Source organism: Paroedura picta, chromosome 11, assembly GCF_049243985.1.
Source record: "Paroedura picta isolate Pp20150507F chromosome 11, Ppicta_v3.0, whole genome shotgun sequence".
Lineage (NCBI taxonomy): Eukaryota > Metazoa > Chordata > Lepidosauria > Squamata > Gekkonidae > Paroedura > Paroedura picta.
Window position 1 is genome coordinate 14673633 of NC_135379.1, and position 20128 is coordinate 14693760.

General features: G+C 46.3%; 1 protein-coding gene across 5 annotated transcripts in view; it reads right to left on the bottom strand.

Annotated features, from left to right (window-relative positions):
- MYO3A (myosin IIIA) overlaps positions 1-20128 on the bottom strand; it is a 134717-nt gene that overhangs the window by 82951 nt on the left and 31638 nt on the right. For 2 of the 5 annotated variants that reach the window (XM_077303416.1, XM_077303420.1), the window contains exons 1-3: positions 18052-18288; positions 14173-14355; positions 9394-9528 (exon numbers count right to left, since the gene is read on the bottom strand). In XM_077303416.1, the coding sequence (XP_077159531.1) occupies positions 9394-9528; positions 14173-14340 (303 nt within the window). In that variant the 5' untranslated portion in view covers positions 14341-14355; positions 18052-18288. Of the gene's footprint in view, positions 1-9393; positions 9529-14172; positions 14356-18051; positions 18289-18692; positions 18716-20128 lie in introns of those variants that run through there. The other 3 variants (XM_077303417.1, XM_077303421.1, XM_077303418.1) reach the window with 3 other exon arrangements.

Genomic DNA, 20128 nt, shown 5'->3' on the forward strand with positions numbered 1-20128 from the left:
CTTCACCATATCATCCTGGTGCCATAATATCCAATCTCCAATTCACTTAAATCAGGGGTAGTCGAACTGCGGCCCTCCAGATGTCCATGGACTACCATTCCCAGGAGCCCCTGCCAGCATTCACTGGCAGGGGCTCCTGGGAAATGTAGTCCATGGACATCTGGAGGGCCGCAGTTTGACTACCCCTGACTTAAATCATTCAAGGGGAACTGAAATGTGAGGTGGAGGGTGCCAAGAGCAGCAGCAGAGGGGGGAAACAAAGGTCACGGCTGACCCAGAATGGAAATAGGATTAAGAGTTTGGTTGATACTGTCAACAGCTACTGCTTTTGAACCAAAAACTGAACCTTGAGGATTTTTGGCACAGATTTAGATAAGAGAGCATGACTAGTATGCACCCTTTCTGTGCACACTTCGAACACAATGAATGACAATGAGAAATGCATATTTGTAGTAGCTTGTACAAGATTGACCAGCCTGTCCTGCCCTAAAAACTCCTCCGCAGCATGCCATTTGACAGGCCTCTTAATCTGAGAGCTCCCATGCAACTAAGGTTTCAAGCACTTCAAGATGGATGTTTCAGATTGACATGGAGGGCACTGAATCAGGTATTCCCAATTCCTTGTTTCAGTGCTTTGCCTGTAATCAGGCAGGTGCTAATTTTGGGGTCCCGTTTCTTCATAGGAGCTTTTGCACAAACCAAAAGGACTATGTCCCTGTTTTGCTTGGCAATGCTTGCAAGCAAATAAGAGATCCTAGAAGGAAAGTTGTTCCCCTCTTCATTACGCCCTTCTCTTAGTTCACTTAGAGATGTGTTCACACTTAGATGTGTTCCATCTGCCTTCTCTTCTCCCATAGCTCTTCAAGGTCATCACATCATTTCAGCCTCTCCAGCTCACCTAGCACTGGAGTAGAACTTCAGTGCAAGACTTGAACATTTTTGATTCTCTTGAGAGAAGCTGATCTTTCCTGGGCTAAATTATTCCCAGTGCAACCAGATTCCTTTGGGAGTGAAGGGAGGAAACACCAACACCAATAATGCAGCATGTCTATTCCTAGGATTGCACCCAGCCAGCTTTTGCATTCACCTACTCACTTCCTCTCACGACTACAGTCACTGTTCAGCATGGTTTTTCATAAATATAGGCCCCATGATTCTCCACATAACTCTTTTGGTCGGTCAAAGGAGATCCCTCCTTCCTTTTCAACCAGCTAAAAAGTTGGCTTGATTCAACCCATAATTAAAAAAACAAAACAAAAACAGAACACAAACTTAGTCTCTTCAACCTTTTCCTTCACTACTATTTCCCTAAAGAGCCCTCCTCTTGGTTGTAAACTGTCCACCAATAACCTAAGGATGTTTATCAGGAGTAAAGTTCCATGATGTTCCCAAGTAAATGTAAATGTCCTATAAAATACACAGGCTTCTTCAATGGTTAGTTTTCCAAAATACTGCTAGTTGTCATAGGGAAGCATAACAAAATAGGGACCCAAACTAGGAGGGATTCACAAGACAATCCCATAATATGCAGCGCACCGCCAAGCTATATTTGAGTGAGCAGCAGTGTTGTTTTACTACAGAAACCCACAATGTGTTATTTAGAGCAGGGGTAGCCAACCTGTGGTCCTCCAGATGTCAATGGACTACAATTCTCATGAGCCCTTGCCAATGTTTGCTGGCAGGGGCTCATGGGAATTGTAGTCCATGAACATCTGGAGGACCACAGGTTGACTACCCCTGATTTAGAGGCCCTGCTGTACTTATAACTTCCTAGAAGGCAACTCTTCAGTGGACAAATAGGGAACTAAGTTTGCCTTATTTCTCTGGCAAAGCCATGTGTTTGAGGAGCTTCGTCAGAACAATTTTTTTCCCCCTGGGATATTCAAAATTCAGCTGGCTGTACAATACTGTGACCCAGATCTGTCTCTGCAAAGGCGAATTTTGGCTGCAATGTTAATCTGGAACTACATCTTGCTGTCAGGAGGGAGCAATGGGGCACTACTCTGACACACCTATGCTTCTTTCAAAAGTCCTTGCGATATGGTGACGTGACAGCTTCCATTTAAAGACTGGGAGATCATTTTCAAGGAGGGTTCTGATTTAGATTGCGTAGCGGTAATTAGCTGCTAGGACTGTCAAAAAGGCAAACTACTGAAAGGGTGTTCGAAGTCCATGACTATGTGCATATGAACACTGCAGTCAGGAGCCAGACTCCACGTTCTACTAACACACGTTGGCTTGCTAATTTCAAGGTGGGGCCTGGCGATCTCCCAGAATTATAACTGATGCCCAGGAGACCCAGATCAGTTCCCTGAAAACACAGAAGCTTTGTAGGGTGGGTACAATGGCACTATGCCCCACTGAGGTCCCTCTTCTCCCCCCCCCCCAAACCCTATTCTCCCCAGGATCTATCCGTAAAATGTCCCTGGCTTTTTCTTCCTGAAGTTGGCAACTCTACACTCAAAACACTTTTGTCAATGGAACAGAATGTCCCCCCTCCCTCCTCCCACTGCAGCCCACCGATCCCTCCAAAATACCTCTCAGAATAGCCTAAGAGGCCAATCGTGGAGCAGCAGCAGGGAGGGGAAATTGATGGATATTACCCCACCCTTTCAATTCATGGGAAATTCAGCCTGGACCTGACTCTCTGTGCACAGGAGGGAGGAGAGAATGATTATTTCATGCTTCATTAAGCCCTATCATGGCTAGATGATAATCGGGACAAAAGGAAAGGCTCAACTGGCTCCAGCTGCTTCTCCTGTTTCCTCCTGAGACCAACGGGGGACAAAGGAAGCTGGGCAGTAGGCTTAGGTCAACCGCCAAAACCCACCCCGATGCCATCCTTCCATCTTACATCCCTATGGAAGACATACTTTAAGATCTTAGACATTTCCCTCCTTCCATCACAATTGTGCACAAAGCCTCCTGCATATCCGCAAACCGTTATGAGTAGGTGGAAAACGGAATCCTCATTGCAGAAACATTTTGATCCCAGCTTCTCCTCCCTTATGGCAGAGCTCAGGCATGCTGGACAGTGCTTGGCATCAATGCTTAGGATTTCTAGGTATAGATGTACTGGAGGGGTTTGTTCTATATTCTGTTGTAAGCCACCCTGAGACCTTATTGGAGAGGGCCAGCCCAGAAATCCAAATAAATAAATAAATAAATACTATGGGGACAGGGCTCAGTGCAGAAGAGCAGCTCCCTTTGCACACCCAGGGTCCCCAGCCTAGTCCCCCAGCACTGATAAGGATGAAGTGACATGGAAGAGTTTCATCTAAGAGTCTGGAGAGTCCCAACTGGTCAGAGCAGGGAACACTGAGAGCCAGTGTGGTGTAGCGCAGGGGTAGTCAACCTGTGGTCCTCCATATGTTCATGGACTACAATTCCCATGAGCTCCTGCCAGCAAATGCTGGCAGGGGCTCGTGGGAATTGTAGTCCATGAACATCTGCAGGACCACAGGTTGACTACGCCTGGTGTAGTGGTTAAGAGTGGCGGCCGCTTCTAATCCAGTGAGCCGGGTTTGATTCCCCGCCTCTCCACATGCAGCCAGCTGGCTGACCTTGGGCTCGTCAGAGTCCTGTTAGAGCTGATCTCACAGAGCAGTCCTGGCAGAGCTCTCTCAGCCCCGCCTACCTCACAGGGTGCCTGTTGTGGGGAAAGGAAGGGAAGGCGGTTGTAAGCTGCTTTGAGACTCCTTCAAGCAGTGAAAAGTGGGGTATAAAAACCAACTCTTCTCCTTCTTGGATTCCATCTAGATTCTAAGGTATCTGCACACTTAGGCGTGGAAGAATCTCTCCACTGTCTGCTACCCAGCTGTACTGTCTCGCTGGGGAGTATTTGGAGGCAGAACGTGAGTGGCTGGATTGAACCTGTCTGATGGGTATGTAGCTCAATGAAAAGATTAGGATTTCCAAAGAGCCATCTGTTGGCATTCCGCTTTAGCTGGGAGGATAAACAGAGGAGAGGATCAGGCGCCCTCAGCCACTTTGCTTGTCTTGGGCTGACAGTTGCAGGGCGACAGAAACGGAGTGCAATTCCTTTCTTTCTGGCAGGATTATTGCTTGATTCAATCTTCATTTCCGCCTTAGAGCTCTGAAACCTGCTTGTGGGAAATATACACAGAAGTAACACTCCTTCCTTTTAAAAAACTTACTGCAGAGAGGAGTTGGGGGTGGGGGGGGGGGAGTTGCTTTGCTGAGTCCTCAGTGTAGTATTGGGGTGTGCTGCTCACATACACAACATTTCCGAACTTTGCCCTGAGCGAGAACAACTCAGCAGCTGCCCTCACAAGCTGTACTTTATGAAGCACTCCTGGAACTTTCATTGGGCTCCTGCTTTTCAACCAGTTGATGAAAAAGCAACTCGTTCAGAGATTTTTTGCTCTCTGTAATGGCGTGGACAATAATTTATACCACCCAAGGAAGCAGTAATATGTAATTCCCCCCTCTCCAAAAAAACCTGTGTATTTACCAGACCTCAGTGGGCTAAAAACCCACTTGTAGTCACAAATCTTTGATCCGAGAGAGAGAGAGAAAGGGGGATAATTTAAAAGAGCAAAATGACTGTAATTGTGAAGCAAAAAAGAGGCCCTGCAGAGGGAGAGGATCAGAAATGGCAAAATCAAGATTAGTTTAGAACTATAATAGATCACAGAAGGCAGGGCTGGACTGAAAGGGGCAATTAGAAAAGGAGAGCATGGCAAAAGAGAGAACCTGGTCTAAAGAGGGGAGGACAATTATCAGGCCCATTTCCATCCAGGGCTTGGCTTCTTTTGAAAGGCAACGCATTATACTGCATTAAGAGAGCACACAGCCTAGTAAAAGAGCTGCTTGGAGCTGCTCTATTTTCAGCACCACTGATGTTTTCAGGAATAATTGTGCGCTATTTGGTCATCAATCACAAAGTGATTTTCAACTAAGAACTCCTTTTGTCTACATTGTATTTTCACCGTTTCCACACGGACGGGTAGCCTAGCAAACTAGTGCAAGGAAGGAAATCCATAAATAGATGGACAAAGTAATGAGGCCGTTATCAAGATTTTTTAGAAGACTGGGGGTGGGAGGGGGGAATTGGCAACCCGCAAGATTTAAAGAAAATAAAGAAGAGCACTTTCTACAGCTATGTTCTTATTTACTAATTTCTTTCATTCACATCCCACTTAGGACACAAAGTGGCAAACATCTCCTCTCCCCATCTTACACTCATAATAGCCCACTGAAGTTTCAACAGAGTTTAAATATGCAAAGGGGTAAAGCACCCGCAGCTTTGTTTTATTGAGAAGAGAAACAATGTTGTAAAGGAGTGAGTTTGAAGGAGAGAGATAGTCCTGATAGAATCCTAGAGTTGGATGGGACCATATAGGCCATCTAGCCCAACCTCCCGCTCAATGCAGGATCAGCCTAAAGCATCTAGGATAAGTATCTTTCAAGATTTTTCCGAGTAGGTAAGGTAAAGGTAAAGGTAAAGGTATCCCCTGTGCAAGCACCGAGTCATGTCTGACCCTTGGGGTGACGCCCTCCAGCGTTTTCATGGCAGACTCAATACGGGGTGGTTTGCCAGTGCCTTCCCCAGTCATCACCGTTTACCCCCCAGCAAGCTGGGTACTCATTTTACCGACCTCGGAAGGATGGAAGGCTGAGTCAACCTTGAGCCGGCTGCTGGGATTGAACTCCCAACCTCATGGGCAAAGCTTTCAGACGGCTGCCTTATCACTCTGCGCCACAAGAGGCTCCGAGTAGGTATACATGCACATACACAGAGGGTACTGTTTAAAACAGAAAATGCTCCCCATACACAACCAACCTGGAAACAGGGACTTTAGCAGTGCAGGTGGAATGGTAGGTAGAGCCGATGCCTTAACTCTATAGCAACAGAGGAAGTCTGTAACTAAGGATGGTGCAACAGCACCTGAAGAGCATTACAAAGCAAGCCACATTCATCTGTACCACATGACTGTATATGGTGACATCACCAGATATATTTTTAAAATTTTGTTAAACATTTCTTAAAAATTAATTAACTCGACCCATTCAAGAAACCCTTCCAGGGCCATCAAGAAACCCCCAGGTTTCATGAAACCCTGGTTGAGAAAGCCTGATGTAGACAAACTGGAGTGCATCTAGAGGAAGGCAACAAACATGGTGAGGGGTTTGGAGACCAAGTCATAAGTGGAAAGGTTGAGGGAGCTGGGTCTGTTTAGCCTGGAGAGAAGATGACTAAGACATGACATAACCATCTTCAAGTACTTGGAAGGCTGCCATACAGAGGATGGACCCCAGTTGTTTTCTGTTGCCCCAGAGAGTCAGACCAGAACCAATGGATTGAAATTAATTCAAAAGAATTTTTGGTTAAACATCTGGAAGAAGTTCCTTACAGTTAGAGCAGCTCCTCAGTGGAGCAAGCTTCCTCAGAAGGTGGTGGGTTCTGCTTCTTTGGAAGTTTCTAAGTAGAGCTAGATAGTCATCTGACAGAAATGCTGATTCTATGAATTTAGGCAGATTGTGAGTGGGTGGACAGAAGGGTTGTGTCAGTGCTTGGCTTTGTGGCCCTTCCTTGCATGCCCAGGGAGATGCCAATCACCACTTGGTTGTTGGAAGGCCAGACTAGCCAGGGATTCTGGTTGGGGGGAGGGATTCATCTGGGCATGGAATTGAGGTCACTGTGGGTAAGCAGGTAGTTGTGAGTTTCCTGCATTCTGCAGGGGGTTGAACTAAATGACCCTGGAGGTCTCTTTCAGCTCCAGGTTTCTATGAGTTGTTGGACAAGAGTCACAGGACAGAGCAGAAAGGCAAAACCCTTCTGCTTTTCTATTCAAAACGGTGCATCCTGAATTAAACCCCACCAAGTTGACTGGGACTTACTCCCTAGTAAGTATGTTTAGGATTGCAGTCAAAGAAGCTCCCAAGGTATAACATGATGCATTTCTAAGTGTCCTGCTTTGCTAATCTTAAGTAGAGTTCCACCCTTCTACGTCTACCAAAGTAAATGAACTTAAGAGGCCATAACTCTACTTAGGACAGCACTTCAGTTGATTTGAATGCCCCCCACCCGCTCTTTTCAACCATGAGGTCTAGAAAGCTGCACAATAATGACAGACTTGCAAGTTTCATTACTGGCTTGCAAAATTTCAAGTTCGCCCTCTCAACAGATTCTTCTTCGAGGTCCCGCATACCAAACAGTATCATAACCTATTGTTAATTCCTTCCCAAACATTCAGTTCGTTTCTTTTCACCCAGAAAAGCTCACAAGGCGATAAAGACAAACCTACTGAGGACATTTACAGTTCATTTAATATTTATACATCTTTCCTGCAGAATTCACACAAATGAAATGCCAGCGTTTGATATTAACTTTTAAAAGATCATTGCCAAGTAATATAATTTAGTATCACTTCAGGCGGGCTTTAAATTAGCAAACACTGCTGCCGACAAGATCACAATAATCCTCCATGATAATTAAGCTCTGGGATTAGCCGTTTACAATTAGCATTTTTAATTAACTTCAAGGGGAGCTTCAAGGAAGAACTCAAAGCGCGACACTTTCAGGGCAGCATAGTCCAAACCACAAAGATGAGTCATCATATATTCCCCAATTTTATTGTAATAAGGAAACAATGGAAGCCAGCCCTTCCTGGTTTATCGGACTCGAATACAGATTTAAGAGTCTTTGCCAGAAGTAGGTGCACAACCCAGTTCCTGTCAGAGCGTCCATTCCTATAACCCAGGCTTGCCTGAGAGAATGTCTGCTGACTGTGCCCCAGATAAAGGGTTATTTTAGGAACATAAGGAGATCCTGCTAGATCAGGCTAGTGGTCTCTCTAACCCAGTGGTTCTCAACCTTCCTAATGCCGCGACCCTTTAATACAGTTCCTCATGTTGTGGTGCCCCCCAGCCATAAAATGATGCAAGTGTTCTTTCACAGAAATTAAACCAAAACTGACCAATGGCTGAAGATCCATTGTTCAAGATTGAATATAAATTGGTTTTCTTATCCCACCATACCGATCTTGCTCTTTGCCACTGCTCCAGACAGATGAACGCTCTACCCCGCAAGGCTGTTGTGTGGATGGCATCCCCACGGCCAAACTGCTCGCCCTGCCGCAACCCCTGTGAACGGGTCATTTGACCCCCAAAGCGGTCCCGAACCCCTGGTTGAGAACCACTGCTCTAACCTAGCATTCTGCCTGACCAATGAGGAAAATAGGGGGGGGGGACCCACAATTGGTGCTTGAAGGGAAAGAATCATCTGGAGGACTTGGGCACACAGTAAGGGGGCCCAATCCGTAATAATGCATTTCCATGCAAATAATAGTAGATAAGGAACAGGGAAGAGGCAGAAGCTATACCACAGCCTTGGACAGATCTGAACTAGGTGGCCTAAAGAACAAGAAAGTGAGGCTGCTTCAGGATAAGAGGCAGCAGATCAAGAAGCACAGTTTAGGTTGGGTAAAAGATAAAGAAGATGCCCACAGCAGCTTAATATTTGTCTGCTAGAATGGCTGGAACGTAGAGGCTACAAAGGAAGGCTAGAGTCAGATGGATCTCCCACTGTAACAGAGGACAATAGTGTTGGGGATATTAAACTTGTTGCATCTCAGAATCTGTCTATGCAATCCTAAACACACTTTCTGGGAGTAAGCATCACTGAATAGCCTTGAGCAAGATTCTGAGTAGATTTGCTGGGACTACTCTCTCTTTGCCTGGTGTGCTGGTAATTAACCAAGTTCCATTATATATGACCAAACCAAAATTTTGAAATTTTAACTATGTACTTGAACAGTAAGATGGAATACAGTTTGTTTGGGGCCAAAGCACTTTGAATTGAATTATCTCAACGAATTCTTCCTAGACACAGTTTCAGCAGTCCACAAGAACAAGCCTTCTGATTCAAAGTCATCAAGACCCCAATCTTTGCACCATTCTTTTGAGGTTTCTGCTCTTAGGCAGGTGTCCATTTAAGAGACATTTCATATATGCTTGTACAATGTATGTACAATCGCTGGTGGAAGTTATTCAGAGCATTGCCTTGTTCCGAGGTAAGATAGCCTTAGATGAACTGAAATGGTGACTACTTTAAAAGCAACCTAAATCACTTCAGCATACATAGACTGATGGGTATGAATGTTTGCCTAAGCATGGCTTCTAGAAAATCATCATAGATTCAAGCAATAGCACATCTCACAGATGGGAAGCCCAAACCCAGAAAGACCTTTCTGTGTGCTTGCGCCACTGCTCAAAAGTTTTGTCTTGGCTAACCGTAAAGATAATTTTGGGTTATGAAGAGCCAGCAGTCATTTTGGTTTTGTTTCTAGGGATTAGAAACAGTCCTACAGTCCAGCAGTCCTACAAACCGAAGAGAGGGGAACCCAACTTATGCAAAAAGTCACCTACCTCTAGCACCAGCCAGAGCTGATCCCCATCCTTCGGATCTTTCTTGTAATAAAGCCCATAAAACTTCACTACATTTGGATGGTCAGAGAGTGCTTTCAAGATGTTGTATTCAGCCTCAATCTCTTCGTCGATGTCCTAGGGTCACAGAACAAAAGCAGGCAAACAGGAAGTTAAAAATAGCATATGTGAAAATGATCCCCACTAACCCTCTGAAGGTTATTTAGTATAAAATCTAAAGATTATGAGGGAAGGGGGGTGAGGAACATTACAGCTCTGGAAAACCTGTATTCAGTTATTATCAGTCACAATTTTTTGGACTGTACAGCTAAAATGTCCGGGAAAAGATGCTCAGAGCTGGTATTTATAGTCTCCTTACAAATGGAAAGCAATAGGGTAGGGGCAAAGATACTTGGAAAAGGGATGCTGAAGAAAGGATTTGTACTTGCAATGAAGATATCATTAAAAGAAAACCCAGTTTAGTCAAGTTGATGCCAAGTGCATGTGTTAAAACATCACCACAAAAAGCCAGTGGATTTCTTTCATGTGGGTCTCTACAGTGCCTGCCATTAACAGAACTGAAACAATTTAAAAAAAAAGAATAATCTAAAGCCAGACTCTTGTCTTGGGACTCTTACACTGCACTGCCAGTTATTCCAGTCAGAAATGTCTCCTAGGGTCATGTCTATATCCTTCAATGGCATTCAGATGCAAAATTCACAAGGCGTCAACAAAATCTCCTCAAAAGCCCAGCAATGGATATTTCATAGAATCATAGAGTTGGAAGGGGCCATACAGGCCATCTAGTCCAACCCCCTGCTCAACGCAGGATCAGCCCAAAGTATCCTAAAGCATCCAAGAAAAGTGTGTATCCAACCTTTGCTTGAAGACTGCCAGTGAGGGGGAGCTCACCACCTCCTTAGGCAGCCTACTCCACTGCTGAACTACTCTGACCTTGAACATTTTTTTCCTGATACCTAACCTATATCTTTGTACTTGTAGTTTAAACCCATTACTACATGTCCTCTCCTTTGCAGCCAATGGGAACAGCATCCTGCCCTCCTCCAAGTGACAACCTTTCAAATACTTAAAGAGGGCTATCATGTCCCCTCTCAACCTCCTTTTCTGCAGGCTGAACATTCCCAAGTCCCTCAACCTATCTTCATAGGGCTTGGTCCCTTGGCCCCAGATCATCCTCTGTACCCTTTCAGTTTTATCTACGTCCTTCTTGAAGTGAGGCCTCCAGAACTGCACACGGTACTTTCGCTGCTTTATTAATGGCAACATAAACGGATGGTAATTATCTGGAAACATACGCATGCGCGCACACGCAAACACACAGAAATCATGCAACCAAGCCTTTGTTTTTCAGCCTGCCACCAGCCTAGCATTCCTGAAGTAAAATGGAGATTCAGAAGAATTGCTTTTGTTGTTTATCGCAATGGCTCCCTCTGCAGCCCTTAACAATTCCTTCCATTTCAGTAGAAGGAAGCTTTGAGGCTCATTTATTCAGCCAAACCAGCTTCCACGGAGCGAGCGGGGGCCTCGCGTGCAGTGTCACTGAAGCATGAACTATTGCTCAGGTGGCATCTGACATCACCCTTCTCAAGTGGCCACACCAGGTTTTGTTTTGAAAAGGTAGAGATTTTACAGTAACACCAGAGAGGAGGGAAAAGAACTGAGTCCAGAGGCTGGGGGAAACAGCTTTCGGGCAGCAGTAAGAATATAGGACAATGAACAGAAATACACAAGGTTTTATGATGCCCTATTCTGTGCTAAATATGAGCTTGCACGCTTGTACGACCGTCCCACAAATACAAACACATCTGAATAGGAACGTAACAAAATACGAATATCAAGGCATTAAAGCAGTGTTCACACAGACTCAGAGAGGGTGGCGTAGTAGTTAAGAGTGGCAGCTTCTAATCTGGCGAGCCGGGTTTCCTCATTCCTCCACAAGCAGCCAGCTGGATGACCTTGGGCTCTTCATAGTCCTGTTAGAGCTACTCTCACAGAGCAGTTCTGTCAGAGTCCCCCTCAGCCCACCTACTCCACAGGGTATCTGTTGCGGGGAAAGGAAGGGATTGTAAGCCCTTCTGGTAGAGAAAAGTGGGGGCTTAAAAACCCACTCTTCTGCTTCTCTTGACTCTTGCCACCAGCATGTTTCGGCTCAGGTTGGTCCCCCGCCCATCCATGTGGGGCTGAGAAAGGAAATTATGGGACAGTATGAACAGTCTGCCCAGGTCAGCTTTCAGGTGATCCTGTGCAGGTTATCTGAGAGAAGCAGGAGCAAAACTAGCCAAACCGCTGCTTCACAATCTGACGTTTAGTCCATGGCTACTTTCTAGCCTGCCCTTGGTGCTGCTGAATGTCTCCTTGATAGTCCTCTGCTTTCTACCAGTTCCCTTCAGCCATGGTCCCGAGGCTACGGGTTTTGCTGTTCCATCAGAAAGGAATATTTAATGTGCAACGGTGCACACAAAATTATGAAATGCAAACCATTCCTCACTCTTCTAGAAAAGAACAGGAAGCCCCTTGAGAAACAGCACTCCGTTATTCCCGTTTGGGCTGCTGGTTCAGAACCTTTGCCCTCCTCGGTTTCCAAGAAGAATCTTTCCGGACGTTTTCCCATTGATAAGATCGCTGAAAATAATTAAGTCATTTAGCTGAATGGGGAGCATCAAGACAGAAAACAGAACGCTCTCTCTGGGCAGAGGAGCTCCACACGGTGTTTCGATGCATTTAAATTAATGTTATGAAGATGATAATCTCACAGTTATGAATCACCAACACATTCAAGAAAATCCATTAACGGATGGGGAGGAATGAGACGAATGCGTCGGAAGCAGATCGACACTGCAATATTGCAGAGCGCTGGCAATTTGCAAGATAAATCATCTGTCCAGAAGGAGCCCTTCGTTGGTGGGTTGCTGAATAATGCCCATACGGGAGGGTTCGCCTGTGTTCTTCTCCATTCCCGCAGCCCTCTCGGACTTCCAGGCAGCTCATTTCTGGAGCCAAGGGTGGGTCAGTGAGCAAGGGGATAGGGATAAATTTGACTCCTTTCCTCAGTGGACCTGCACCTGCTCCTTTCTCACTCCAGACCACCAAACCTTGTACATTTTCCTCTGTGCAGGTCCTACAAACCTAGGAATGACTGGGAGGGGATGAAGGAATTGGGGGAAACTCAATGTTCCATAGACAATGTTTTGAACTTTCATATGCTGCAAATATGAAGCAAGGACTCTGTCATGCCACATTTTGTCAATGGTTGACCTTTCCTCAAGAGATACAAAGCCAACAGACCACAGAGAAGCAGAGAAAGAACACACCTAAAGCACGTGTGATATAACCCTGCAAACAGGGCAAGCTTTGTCTACATAAAACCCCATTTCCCCATGATATAGAGTACAGCAATCTTCAAGCAGCTTGGCAAAGATAAACAGAATGCACAGGGGGACTAGCAGGCATGGAATAGACTCTTAAATAACAAAAATATGCCATTAGTATGTATGAACATAAATTAAGACATTCAAATCAGATACTGAATCAGCTTTTTGCACTTTTGGTACCAGCCCAACGAGCCGCAAGGGAGTGGCGGGATATAAATATAATAATAATAATAATAATAATAATAATAATAATAATAATAATAATAATAATAGTCTGATAGTATTTGAGATGGCTGCATGTTTCCAATTAAGCAAGCCAAGTTAGCACCCACATTGGTATACCACCTCAAAGATCTTGTAAGCAACAAGGGGGTGTAACCAGATAAAGAGAAGTAAACTGACAGGAGTAGGCAATAAACTCCACAGATTCAGAGGCCAGATAATAGTACATCAAGCAACAATGCACGAGACAGTCATTTTTAATAAGCCACAAGAAGCCAACCCCAATTTTAAAAGTCTTGTGATTTTTTTGTTTGTTTCACATATTCCAGGGGAGAGGAAAGCCCCATTGTTGTGGGACAGCCAACAAGAAATCATTCTCACATGTACTTGACACCAGGGAATCAATGGGAATCCAAGAAGGCACTCTTGGTCTGAGAATACAATAAGACAAGGGAAGAGGGAGTGTCTTAGGAACCATGCCACTCAGACCTGTATTTTATATTGTACAGCTACAAACATGAGAACAAAACCCCACAGTGGTCAGAAACAAGTCTCCAAAAAGTTTTCTTTCTTTGAGAGCCTAAACAGAGCTATACCATCCTAAATCAGCTGAAGACAAGGAGTTCAGAAGGCAATCCTCTGCTTACACTGCAGTGTAAGCATCTCAGCTATCACATTCAATTATGAATAAAATGCATTATGGTGAAAATCCATGTGTGTGCGTATATAAACATTCATGCAGTTTATATCTATGTCTATAAACTGCATGAGTGTTTATGATTAACCAATCTGTTGCAATTTCACATTAATTTGGGGGAATCCAATCCCCCCTTTCCTGATACTTCACATGAAGATTACGGATTCCATGTCATCTTTGACACACTGGGACAATTAGAATGTCCACATAGTCAAAGTGAGTGTTTATGTTAGCCAAAGTTAGTGCTTATGGTAGTTAGCTTTATAGATGTCAGCATATGAAAATATCAATTCACCTTTACTTTAAAATAACAACAACACTCGTGGTCCCTTCAGAAACCAAACTACACACCAGGAGATTTAGTACAAGATAATTTATATATTGCCCATTTGGTTTTGGGGTGCCTATTTTGATAACACAAGTGCAAGAAAACGTCTCAACAGCCATGGCTATTAAGGAAAAGTTGCTTACATGAACTGGATCCAAGATTTTGACCGCTGCTTTGCTCCCATTTTTCTTGTTGAATACCTTAAAAACTTTGCCATACGTTCCTTTGCCGATTGTCTCGGTTATTTCCCAGGTATCCGAAGGATCGGGAAAGCTATCAAATGACATTGTTTTGCCCGTTAAGGGCATCATCTCAAATATTAATCCCTAGAAACAAAACCAAAATGTATGCATTGAATCTACCGTTATTAAATGTGGAAACTCAGCAGGCAAGTACACACACACACACACACAGTGTATGTATATTCATTTTCCGAAACACACACACACAATGCCAAGGATAGAAGATGGGCCACTACAGCCGAGTTATTTGCTCACGCCATCCTAGTATTACCAACAGAGTTAGGAAATTCCAGGAGATTTGGGGGTAAAGCATGAAGAGGGACTTCATCTTAACACAAGCCCGCGGCGCCGCGGACTAAATAAAACAGTAAGCCCTCGGAAGGCGGGATGTGTCCAGGATGAGGAAGGGTGCCGATTGGCCCCTTCCTCCGGACAGACTATCGGAGGGACCAATTGGCAGGCGCAAAGCGCCTGCCGATTGGTCCCTCCGATTCCCCGCCCGCAGCGCGGCTCGCAGTTGCTCCTTGGCCGACGACCTGACAAACTGCATTCGCTGGCAGGGGCTCCTGGGAATTGTAGTCCATGGACATCTAGAGGGCCGCAGTTTGACTACCCCTGGATTAGAAGATGCCACTTTTAACCACCACAACAAACTAGCCCAATAGAGCTTCTGTCTTGCAGTACATCTAGACCTTGCATAAACATTAGCAACTGCTGGACAAAATTCAGTTCTTTTCCTTCCACTCCATTATGGGAAAAAAAGCACAGAACAAAACAAAGGTAATTTTTCAGCCAGTGGATACTTAATCAATATTTATGACCAGCAAGCTAGATCCCGAAGTTTAAGGACCTTTTAATTTTCTTATTACAACCCAATGAAAATTCACAATGGCAGAAAAATCAATTCAGTAGTAAACTCTCTAACTTTATTTCTCAGAATTGATGACAACCAAGAACTGGGTCACCAGTAACTCAAGAATGACTTTCTTTACCCGCAACTGATACCCAAGTCAGAAATTACGGCAGAGTATTAGGTAACATACTGCAAGGAAGGAAAGGCCCCTAAACTAAATAACTGGAGATGTATAAAATGGGGTGGATTCTACCCTGAGCCAACCATGCCATGGAAGAAAGTTTGATGCTTTCCTCCACTTTGAGAAGCCTGTCTCTAACTGAACAGCCACCTGCGAGCCACATGGTGTAGTGCAGGGGTAGTCAAACTGCAGCCCTCCAGATGTCCATGGACTACAATTCCCAGGAGCGAACGCTGGCAGGGGGCTCCTGGGAATTGTAGTCCATGGACATCTGGAGGGCCGCAGTTTGACTATCCCTGGTGTAGTGGCTAAAGAGTGGTAGAATCTAATGTGGAGGACTGGGTTTGATTCCCCACTCCTCCAGATGCAGCCAACTGACCTTGGCCTACTCACAGTTCTCTGAGAGCTTTTCATGCAGAGCAGTTCTCTTAGAGCTCTTTCAACCCACCTACTTCACAGGGTGTTTGTTGTGGGGCAAAGAAGGGGAAAGTGTTTGTAGGCTGCTTTGGGACTCCTTCAGGGAGTGAAAAGCGGGATATGAGAAACCAGCTTTTCTTAAATTGGAGGAAAGTTGGATCCTTTCCAATGGCTGGCCCCAGAGAAGTGACTCAAGTGACAGCACATCTACCTAGAAGACATCTCAAGTGTGATGCAGTCAACAACAACTCTGTGATTCCACCGATACAGATCTATTAAATTATTTTAGTAAGCAACAAAGTTGGGCTCACGTTTGGACAAAGGGTTCTCCAGCATTCGTATGATGTCAAAACATGAATTATGAAGGCCATGTGAAGGCTGGGGCCATATAGCCAGTAGAAGACCTAACACATCTGGGCAGAAAAGGCTGAAAGACTATCTAAACATCAACAGTCTTCCTTGAAAGCAGGTTTCATTGCAACTATTTCCTAGATGGCTATCAGATCCATGAAAGAGCTCATGAACACACACACCTGACTTGTATCTAATTGGACTACCAGTCCATCAAGGGACAATGTTGTCTACTCACGCCAGCAGCTGCTCTCTAGAGACTAAGGTCCTTCACTTCACCTCCCACATGATCCTTTTAGCTGGGGACTGAAATCTGGAACCTTCTGCACGCCAAGCAGATGTTCTGCCCCTCAACCATGGCTCTTTCTCTCTTCCTGGAATGTAGCTGAGGAATCTAATTTCCTTATTCCCAAGAGACAAGCCAAGGGTACTCTAAAAAGCACATTTCTCCTTTCCCAACAAGTTTTGCGTGGCCTGTCATTAGGCCAACATTTGTGACCACATTGGCTGCAAGTGGTCTTTGTCCATTACATGTTACCCATGCGCCTTTGTGTATTTGGTTTTATGAGCAATTCCTTCCATTAGGAAGTGGCTGTTACATAGACCTACGATAGAACAGACATAGCTTAACTAATTTGGTAGCAAACACCTATGCAATACCTTGGAAGCCATACCTTCATAGGAAATTATTGTGTGCAACGTATTCAGCATTTTATTGAGGGACAGTTCTATCTAACTGAGAATAATACGTGTCTTAATGCCGTTTTTGGAGCACTCCTTTAAAAAGTACATTATTACTACGCCAGGAAAACTGACCAGGACTTCTCTATGGCAATCTAGGCAGAAGCAGAGACTCCCCCACCCCCACAATTAGGTAAACATACCCATGTTATTGGTAGCATAGTTTTGCACAATAAAATCATCAGATGGTTTGAAGTTCCTCTTTCTCTTAAATCTAACCATCTGGAAATTATCTCATGGGAATTGCAATTTGCAACCCCACCAGAGGTTCCAAATGCAAACTATCCCATCTGGTTGATAACTGGGTAGCTAAGAGCACAGGGGGAAGCTAGACTGCTAATTTCAGGGCAGGTTCCAAAGAAACAACCGCTATTTCCCACTGTATGAAGAAACCAGCCGATAACCCTCGGATTACCTTGTTTCCCCTTTTATCACTGAAAGAGCAGCTCTCTCTTAAAGTTACTCCTCCCCATCCCCAAAGAGCCTCATCCAATTCCTCTCTATAGAAAGAAGAACTCTTCCTAACTAGCTTCCCTTTTAGTCCTTTGCGCTGAACAACGGTGGGGTCAGGGGTAGTCAAACTGCGGCCCTCCAGATGTCCATGGACTACAATTCCCATGAGCCCCTGCCATCATTCGCTGGCTGGGGCTCATGGGGATTGTAGTCCATGGACATCTGGAGGGCCGCAGACGTTTCGGTTCTTCATCGGAGCCCTACAGCCGTTCCTGGGTTTCAGCTTTCAAACCCTGCGCCCATTCCGATCTTTGGAGAGAACCGATGTCAATTATTGATCTAATTAACCCTCAACTCCTCTGGGGCGGGGGAAAGAACCAGGCGTCTCCGGGCCCTGCAAAGGTGGCGCAAGACTCCCGTTGAAAACTTCTGCCGCGCTTCCTTATGATTGCCTGGACCGTGGCAGAAATGGCAGCGAGCGCTCCAGTCCGGATCAGCTCGCGTTCACACGCAGGCGTGTTTTCAACGGCGAGAGCGACCCGAGGGAGCACGCCCACCGGGCAGACCCGGAGTTGCATCCCATGGGACCCACGGCAGGGCCCCGTAGCCCCACTGAAGGCGGCGCGGCTCACTCCAAAGACGCACTCCTGCGGGCTGGGAGACGCGCAGGGGGGCCCGCCGCTTTTGCGCGCCTTTCCCCCCGAAGCACTCCCGGGCCCCTCGCTCCGCGCAGCTCGCCCGGGCCCCGCAGCCTCCCCTGTGCCCGGGGGCGATCCCCACTCACCTCGCCGGGAGCAGGTCGGGCGCGGCCGGGGGGCTGCCAGGGGCCCCTCCCTCTCTCTCCCCCTCCTCCTGGCCCGGCCGGGTTCTCGGCCCATTCGAGGCAAGCTGGGAAAGCGCTGGCGCTCCCCTCTGCGGCTCGGGCGCAGGATCAGGCGGCGCCGGAGTCAGCGGCTCCCCCCATGGGGGATCGCGACCCCTCCCACGCCCCCGGTCCCTGATTTCCCGGCGATCCGGAGCGAGACCGCTTTTCCCGCCCCACCCCCGAGGCGCGCAACAGATTGGCCGCCTCGGAAGCCTGGCGCGCCTCCCCCGCAGCGGCCACCTGGCGCAGGAGACGCCCGCAAGCCGCTTGGCCTTAAGCAGCCCGGCCGCGCCGCTCCTCCGCCCCGCCCCGCCGGCCTCTTGGGCGCGTGGCCGCCGCCCGCCGCCCTGCTCGGGACTTTGCGCGGCATCCCGGGCTGTCCCGCGCAGGGCCCTTTCCCGCGACGGGCGCTTGGAGGGGCGTGCGGATGCTCTAGGCCAGGGGGAGACCGGGAAGGCCACGCTTTCCAAGCGCCCCCCCCACGTCCCGTTAGCCCACCCCTTCGAACCAATGTTAAGCAACTGCTTCATTCCCCCCCCCCAAAAAAAAAAAAACCCAACCGGAGTCAAGTATGGTGGTGGAATTCAACACTGTCCCAGGATTGCCGGTTCTGAAAGGCAGGATGTGACCCAAACCCCTGAGATCCTTTAACAGAGGGGTCTGCAACCTTTTTAAGCCCCAGAGCCAAAGGGTGTCCGAGTTAATAAGAGGTCAACAAAATGTGCAAGAACACCCTTCCGAGTAACTACAATTGGGCAGCTTCACATTTCTGAGCCCAGGGGCACCTTTACGGGCAACCAAGTTTTGTTCAATAATAATGCATAACACTGGGTTGGTCTGAAAGTTGCGACTCAACCCCCACCTTTGTCCTGTTGCTTCAGACCCACACAGCTGCCCACCTGAATCTATTAGCAATACTGATAATTGACCTGCTGGTTAATAAGCTGTAGAAGTTTCTGTAGCCCAAACACTGGTGGTTGCAAGGCCTTTAGCAGGCAGGGCTGGACAAGGCATCCTAGGCTAAATAGACACAGGAGCACCAGACACAATCCCTGGTAGGGCCCTGGTGTTCACTATCATCTCTCTTTCTGTAAAGCATCTCTAAACAGATCTTTCCCTGTTCTGGCCTTCACATGCTGGCTATGCCACCACCCTATTTAAAAGACTGGATGGTTTAGCAAATTGTTGATAGGATGCACAACCTTTTGTGTCTAGAGCGAAGCTTCAGTCCCTTCCAAAATGTCCCCATTCTTGGTTCATCAACCGGAATGAGGCTGATCTTGGTCCCCTGAACTTCAGTTTGGTCTGAAGGACCGGAACTAAATTTGTTGTTGTTGTTGCTGGTCCTCTGAACTGAACAGTATCAAATAAGTGCAACAATCACCAGTAGGGTTGACCCAAACCGCATCAGACAAAATCAAAATGGCCTCCCCTCAAATCAAACTCTGGTATCGGTGATGAATGTTGCGCCCTATTTGGAGCATCACAAACTGAGGGACAGTCACCTGAGGGGAAGTGAGCTGCGATTTAAGATTATTATTGTCTGGTACTGACCTTCTTACATGCCCCGAAATACCACAATAGACTGCCCCAAGCACTAAATCGGTTGTGCTGCCACAATAGACTAACCGGACAAAGGCGGTTTCTATGGAAACTTGGCTCCATGCCGTAGACAGCTCTATGCAGCTTACAGTCATTTTAAAGGCTTGTTTTAATGTAGTTGTTTGATTATTTTATTGTACTGTTTTACTTGTGAGCCACATTTAGCCATTTTCTGGAGAGGCGGCTTACATTTTCTTTAATAAATAGTTATAGGTTACAAGCCACTATTCGTGGAAATGACCTAGTGCCAACTGTGCAGTGCTGCTATTGGGCATTCCCTGGAGGTTAAGTACTCTTAGGTTGCCAGTCCTAAAAATACTCCTGTGCCCTGAATAGCTGCTTGAGAAGTCTGGTTGATGAAATCGTTTCTACCTGCTGTTTCTACCTGCTGTTC